General features: G+C 44.8%; 1 protein-coding gene across 2 annotated transcripts in view; it reads left to right on the top strand.

Annotated features, from left to right (window-relative positions):
• ripk1l (receptor (TNFRSF)-interacting serine-threonine kinase 1, like) overlaps window positions 1-3,895 on the top strand; it is a 54,370-nt gene extending 50,475 nt beyond the window's left edge. For both annotated transcript variants that reach the window (XM_078539537.1, XM_078539538.1), the window contains exon 12: window positions 3,229-3,895. In XM_078539537.1, coding sequence (XP_078395663.1) covers window positions 3,229-3,506 — 278 coding nt within the window. In that variant the 3' untranslated portion in view covers window positions 3,507-3,895. The remainder of the gene's footprint in view (window positions 1-3,228) is intronic.
• Window positions 3,896-7,886: the final 3,991 nt, after the last annotated feature.

The following is a 7,886-nucleotide window of genomic DNA, read 5'->3' on the forward strand; positions in this document are numbered from 1 at the left end:
CACAGCCCCTTGACTCAAATCTTGGAATAAAAGCCACCCACGTAAAAAAAACGTCAATAACAACTTTATCCAACAACACTTTCAATAGCCCATGCGCAATTTAACTATACACCTTTGTACACTCCTTGTCTTACGAGTGCCTTTGCCTGGCCTAGCGCTCCTGGGCAATGCTACCCCAGTGCAGCATGGCTGGTGGAAGGCTGCTGACTTTCACTGAGGAGAGACTGTGGATGGCCTTCTTAGGATGATCTTGAGCAACTCCGGGCCTTGAGGGCCTGGCTTTGGACTGCACCGTCTCAACATGAACGTCAGCAGTCTGGGCTGTCTGACTGAGAGGCAACGGCAATGGCAATGGTGGAGGACGAATAGTGTCATCCTGAGTTTGTGTCCCACAGAGACACAGACACTCCCCTGAGGTGTGCCTAGTAATGGCTGGAGGTGAGATTGCTGGTCTGCATTGAGAACCCGCATGACCCTTTCAGCACCAAAAGCCGCAGCCATGAAGGCAGCAACCTGAGTCGGCATGGCAACAAGCATGGATCTCGTGACCTCGGCCTGAGCTTCCACTGAGATAAGCGAGTGGTTTCTGTTGTGCTGCACACTGAGAGAGCTGCATCATGGCTGGTCCCAGTTTGATAGAGCGGAGGTGGAGAAGATAATTTCACTGTGGGGCAGAACAATTGAGAAGATAGTCACTAATAAATTGAACAGCAAGCTTCTTTACTCAGAATGAACTCACTAACACCAGGAGTCGTTGAGATGAATAGCATAGATGCATTTAAGGGTGAGCTAGATACATGATGGAGAATGGAATATTTTGATGGTGGTTTACAGTTCACTCAGGGAGTCTGAGTTGCTGTGGCAACATGCACTGTAGTCCGGAGCTATGGATGGCGATGGTAAAGGCTCCAATGTTCTTTCCATCACCATGGCTGACCAGGAATCTCGCCTGCCCTTACCATCCGCCGTTGGCGGTGTGTTGGAAGGATTTACAGGTTGATATTCAACCTGTTTGACTGCGTTATGAATGCACCTTCCTTGGCCATCAAGTCACAGAGTGGGACTCGAACCCAGAGCTTCTGGCTTAGAGCCAGGGCCACTACCCACTGTGCCACGAGACCTCCAATATGCTGATAGAGTGAGATGAAGAGGGGTGGGAGATAGCTCATGTGGAGCATAGACCAGGTGGGCTGAATGGCCTGTTTCTCTGCTGTACATCCTATGTAAAGTGTACAAATAGCTATTTATGCCATTGTCAAAATTGTAGAGGAGGACTCTAATTACTGCCACAGAATACTAAAACCATATCTAAGAAATGATGTCTAAATACATGCAGCATTTTTCTTAACATTCTGGAATACAAAACTTTCCCTTCCGAAATTTTCAAACATCCTCTGAGCTACCTTTCCTGAGATTTTCCAAATGGACCCCTGAGAATTGTACCACTCAAATTTTTGAAAGAACTGTCAGTCAATTATAGATTGAGTTAATTACTGAGCTTCTAGCATTTGTAAAGCGACGTTTCGGGATCCTGTAACCAGGTAGACCATGACAACATTGTATTCGGATAGGCCATGTATTGCCTTTAGCTGCTTGTTAAACTCTGTACAATAATGGGCAGTTATCATAATAACGTCAGGCAAATATAGAACGTTTGTCACAACTACTCTGGAATACTGCCTGCTGCAATGCCCACCACTGAGAAACGACTTTGGCTCCAAACCCCCATCATATCACAGCTAGCCTGACCCCAAAAAGACTCTTTAACTCCTCCTCCTCCCATCCCTCCCATTGAGAGTCACTAGTTGGTCAATAGACAAACTAATGTGCACTGTTTCAGCAGAAGCAAGTACCAAGGATTCCTACATGGTTCGTGACATGGGGTGCAGTGGAACTCACCATAAAATGGGAGCGCATTGCCACAATCATCCTGAACACTGCATTGCATAGACTGAAGAAACATTGATGCCCCCATTTGGAAGGGCAGAACTTCAGCAGATCCACTTGCCCCTCAAGCAAGCTAGTCACCCCAACCCTGAATATGAGCGCACGTTTACATTTATGGTAGCACAGGGGTTGTGAAACTGGACTAGTAACCCAGAGGCCTAGACTAATGATCCTGAAACAAGACTTCAAATCCCACCATTGCAGCTGGGGAGTTTAAATTCAGTTCAATAAGTAAATCTGGAATTAAAAAGCTGGTAGCAGTAATGGTGACTGTGCAACTACCAGATTGTCGTATTTTTAAAAAAAACCCATCTGGTTCACTAATGCCCCTTTAGGGAAAGAAATCTGCCCCCCTTACCTAGTCTGGCCCAAATGTGACTCCAGACCCGCACCAATGTAGTTGACTCTTAACTACCCTCAAATGGCCTAGCAATCTGCTCAGTTCTTCAAGAAGGCGGCTCACTGTCACTTTCTCAACGGTGGGCAATAAATGCAGGCCTTGCCAGTGACGTCCACATCCCAGGAAAGAATAAAGAACACCTGGCCTCCAGGTAATGCCTTCCAAACACTATCATTCCTCATCAGCTGCATGTTGTTCATCAGCCTTCGGTATCGTAGAATCATTTGAGCTGGGCTCAACTCTGATGAAAAATCAGTGTATTAACCCCACTGTATCCCATGTGAAGAAGAGTTAAACTGCCCTGAATAAAACACGTATCAAAACAACCCAGTAATGCTCGTGCGATAATAATCAAATAACATATGCACTTCCTGAGTAATGTTTTATAGGTCAACTGCATTATTGGTTACAGAGTCATAACAGCACAGAAAGAGACCATTCAACCCATTGCGTCCTTTCTGGCCCGCTGTAGAGCAACTCAGTCAGTCCCATGTTCAGGCTCTTTTCTTGGAGAGTCTCATTCCCTGCTACTTGTTTGTTTGTATTCTTTCATGGGATGTGTTGGGCCAGCATTTATTGCCCGTCCCTAATTGCCCTTGAACGGAGTGCTTGCATTAGTAAACCAGATGGGTTTTTATGACAATCAATGATGGTCACCATTACTGAGACTAACTTTATATCCCAGATTTATTGATTGCATTTTAATTCCACCAGCTGCCCCCAGAGCATTAGCCTGGGCCTCTGGGTTACTAGTAGTGGCATTACCACTACACCACCGTCTCCCTCATGTGGTGCGAATGCTATTTCCTACAGTTTTGCTTCTCTTTTATTGATTGCCATTGAAGAATATGGTGCTGATTTAATTTGTACTCCATCCTCAGATGATAACCCAGTTAAAGAAGCACACCTGGACCTCTTGCGAGGGGAGCTTGGCAAAGATTGGAAACACTGCGCTCGTAAGCTGGGTTTCAGAGAGTCTGAGATTGATGAGATTGACCACGACTACGAAAGAGATGGACTGAAAGAAAAAGTTTACAAGATGCTGCACAAGTGGCAAATGAAGGAAGGATCAAAAGGTGCCACTCTTAGGAAGCTTGCTCAAGCCCTTCATGGTTGTAATAGATCAGACATGATTCTCAGTTTACAGAGCTGCATCTGAGCTTATTCCGTTTCAAGATAAGGCAACCGTTGGAAGTTGAATCTGATTCTGTGGCTTCGGGGTGTCGTAAGATGAGCTTCTGACCACGTGTCTCCATTACTAAGACCGCCTATTTCCACCTCCATCGCATTCCATGACTCTGCATCTCCCTCGTCCACACCTTCGACGCTGCCAGACTTGACTATTCCAACACACCTCTGGCCGGCCTTCCGCACTCTACCCTCTGTAAACTGGAAGTTGTCCAAAACTATGCTGTCTTAACTCGGGCCAAATCCCGTCTCCCTTTCCCCCCCCCGCCCCTTGTTCACTGACCCGCGTTGGTTTCTGGTTAAGCAATGCGTCGTTTTTGAAATTCGCATCCTTTCTTTCACATCCCTCCACGACCTCAGAAATTAGTCTCTGTAAGTTCCTGCAGCTCCTCTTAAGATACCTGGCTGCTGCACCAATTTTGCCCGCTTTGTGCATCCCTGATTTTAACTGCTCCGTCATTGAAGGCCTCGACTTCAGCTGCCTGGGTCCCACGCTCTGTAATTCCCTCCCTAAACCTTTCTGTCTATTCCTCCTTTAAGACTCAAATCCTCCTTTTTGACCCTCTGCCCTAATACTTCTCTGTGGTTTGGTGCCAAATTTCATTTGATAATGCTCCTGTGAGGCGCCACGGTGTATTTTACCACATTAAAGGCGCTATATAAATGCGTGCTGTTGTTGGAAGACGGCTGGCAGAGTTCATGGACAAATGGTCGTACGTCGTTCCCAGACTCAACGTTGCCTTGCTGTTCCAGAGTCTAAACTCCTTCAGGTTTGGAACAATTAATGGTTCTTTGGACAAATTGATGGTAATTTCACAGTGCTTGGATTTAAAATGAAGAAATGGTGAACAGTTTGATTTTATTTTGCGTATCAGAGGTGGAAACTTGAGTTTATTTTTTTGTAGCGGTCTGACCCCCCTCAATGTGGGATGGTGGCACTCCAGCTTACATGAACAGAAAGGGTTCTCTGACGTCACTGCGTAGCCGATTAATGATCAGGAAGAGCGACGTTCGATGTTACTCTGGACTTGTTTTTGAGCCCAGGCCTGGCGCCCCCTCAGTAACACACAAGCCTGAACAGGTAGGCCAGAGGGAAGCTCAAATATGGGCCTCATCTAAGCGTCCTGGCCACCCTGACCTTCTCCAGGATTGAATTTTAGGTTTCCCGCTTCGGTGGTAGCAGTAGCCCTTGGGTAGAGGGCTGTCTGGAAGAGGGCAATTGCTAGAACTGTGGAGTCAAGGGTTAGCACTCCTGCTCCCCCTGATTCCAAAGAGAGGTCTATTTTTAAAAAAATATTTTAAAATGAACTTATCGATAATCAGGGAAATAGGTGCGGGGAGTAGGCCGTACTCCAGCCTGCTCTCCCATTCGTTAAGATCATGCATGAACCTCTACTTCAGTTCCACTTTCCTGTCCAGTCCTTTAGAATCTGAAGAAGAGTCATATGGGCTCGAAATGTTAACTCTGTTTCTCTCTCCATGGAGGCTGCCAGACCTGCTGAGTTTTTCCAGCATTTTCTGTTTTCGTTCCTCTAGAATCCTGCCCTGCTCACCCCCGAATGATATTGTAAAGCTAAAGTTGTAAAGGTCCTTCAACAGGTATTAAGCCCCTAATGAATATTTCCATCCGGGACACTTGGCAAATAGTCACTGTGAATTTAGTAATGGGGCCAATGCTACTTTCTCAGTAACTCACTAATGTTCTTATGACTACTTGTGTGCTTCCCTTTCACTCCAGGTGCAATGCAGTCTCCTCATTTGTGTGGCTCCCATTGATGAAAGCAAAAGGCTCCATTAGCAGAGCATTGGTACTAATTAGATTGAAGGTTACTGTGGGAAATGGGCATTGGTGGCAAGGCCAGCATTTGTTGCCCATCCCTAATTGCCTTTGAACGGAGTGCTTTGCTAGGGCATTTCAGAGGGCAGTTAAGAGTCAGTCACATTTCTGTGGGTCTGGGGTCACACGTAGGCCAGGCCAGACCAGGTAAAGATGGCAGATTTCCTTCCCTAAGGGGACATGAGTTTTTAACAACAAATCAATGATGGTTTCATGGCACCATTACTGAGATTTTTATTAATTAATTGAATTTAAATTCCACCAGCTGTCATAGTGGGCTTTGAGCCCATGTCCCGTGGACATTAGCATGGACCTCTGGATTATTAGGCCAGTGACATTACCACCATTTCCTCTGATGGGGCAGCCAGGTGGCCTGATGTTAACTTGAAAGGTTACCCTTACCTTCAGTTTCTTTTTCCTCACCCTTCTGTTATGACGTGGCAGATGATATGTGCCAGGCGGATCTAATCCACGAGGGAAATTTGATCACGTGGTCACCACTATTTTGCAATTTGTATTTTATTTCGAGCTGCATGCCCTGAATTCAGAAGTAGTAAGCCTACCATGACTTCAGAGGCTTTTAGAAAACTAAATTAAACATTTATTAGCTAAAGAAAAGATTTTAAACACATACATAGGTCAACAAATTACTACTATAATAACTCCTAAAACCCCTAATTAATCTAGCTCACAGTTACACCTTGGTTAAGGCAACAGCAGAAAACAAATAAACTTAAACAGACCCAGGCAAAGCAACACAATACCCTGGACAGGAATTCAAAGTGAATTTTCTCAGCTTTGGTTCCTTGATGCATAGAGGCTGGAGACTTTTCACATTAGATCTTAGAATGCCTTCTCTTCTCTGACACATAGCCTCATCTCCTTTATACACGTTTCTCCCTTTTTAATGCAAATCCTATTGTTCTAATATGTCTTTGGACTTTGCCTTTCTCATAATATAAATCTTTCATAGTGCTCATATTATCAGTAGCCTTTGGGGAAAAATAAACACACTGTTTGGCTTAGCTTCTTCTGGCTAGGTGTAACATCTTACCATCTCTTTGACATTCAAACTACTCTCCGTTTATCTAAAAATGCAAATTTTCCTTGCATCTCACATTCTAAAACTTCAACCATGTTTACGTATTTAGCATTTCAAACCTAGTTGCTTGTTGATGACTGACAGCTGTCTCTAATTCAATTAAACCTCCCCCACGCACACATACAACAGAGAAACTAACCCAAACCTTACTATTAACTCACTTTTTTACAATAAATCACAATAATATTATGAAAATTATTATATTTTCATGACACTTAAAAAAAAACAATTACTCTAAATGAGATCCATGCCTTTGTTACAATTCCAAAGTACCTCTGGCCGGCCTCCCACATTCTACCCTCTGTATACTTGAGGTCATCCGAAACTCTGCTGCCCGTGTCCGAACTTGTACCCCCCTGTTCACCCCTGTGCTCGCTGAGCTACATCGGCTCCTGTTAAGGAACGTCTTGATTTTAAAACTCTCAGCCTTGTTTTCAAATCCTTCCATTACCTCACTCCTGCCTATCCCTCCTATCTGTAGTCCTCTAACTCTGGCCTCTTGAGCAACCCTGATTTTTATTGCTTCCCCAAGGCCCTAGGCTCTGGAATTCCCTCCTTGATCTCTTTCCTCCTTTAAGACACTCCTTGAAATCTACCTCTATGACCAAGTTTTTGGCCAACTGATCTAATATCTCCTTACCCGACTCAGTGACAAATATTGCTGTTTAAAGCTACAGTGAATCACCTGGAGACTTGTACTCCAACACCCTTGCAACATGAGTTAAGGATGTCTTGCCATAATTATAAAGGGCGATGGTGAGCCCACGCCTGGGGAACATTGTCACGTGAGGGGACATGGATGGTAAATGAGATTTTTGACAGAATAAATTTTTCGCTTCGAGAACCGATCTCCCTGAGGCAGCACTTAGTCTCGGGGAGATCGGAGCGCACTTCCGCATTTGCCATTACCCCACCCCCCCAGGGACCGCATAGGATAGGTGCTGAGTGGTTGTCTCCCTTGAATGGACACAGTCTAGACTAGGGGAAATAATTTCAGGATAAGGGAGTGGTCATTTCGGGGCGAAGATGAGAATTGAGGTGTGAATCTCTGGGATTAAAAACAGAAAATGCTGGGAAAATCTCAGCAGGCCTGGCAGCATCTGTGGAGAGAGAAACAGAGTTAACGTTTTGAGTCCAATACGATTCTTCTTCTTAAAGAATCTCTAGAGCTCTCTACCCCAGAGAGCTGTGGATGCTCATTCAGTGAATATATTGAGGACTGAGATCAATAGATTTTTGGACTCTAAAGGAATCGAGGGATTGGGTGGGAAAGTGGAATTGAGTTTGAGGATCAGCCTGTGACCCTAGTGCATGGTGGAGCAGGTTCATGGGGCTATATGGCTTACTCCTGCTCCTACTTCTTATGACAACCACATGAACTTGTATTTTAACACATTGTATATACACCATCC

Source organism: Cetorhinus maximus, chromosome 3 (genome assembly GCF_964194155.1).
Source record: "Cetorhinus maximus chromosome 3, sCetMax3.hap1.1, whole genome shotgun sequence".
Classification (NCBI taxonomy): domain Eukaryota; kingdom Metazoa; phylum Chordata; class Chondrichthyes; order Lamniformes; family Cetorhinidae; genus Cetorhinus; species Cetorhinus maximus.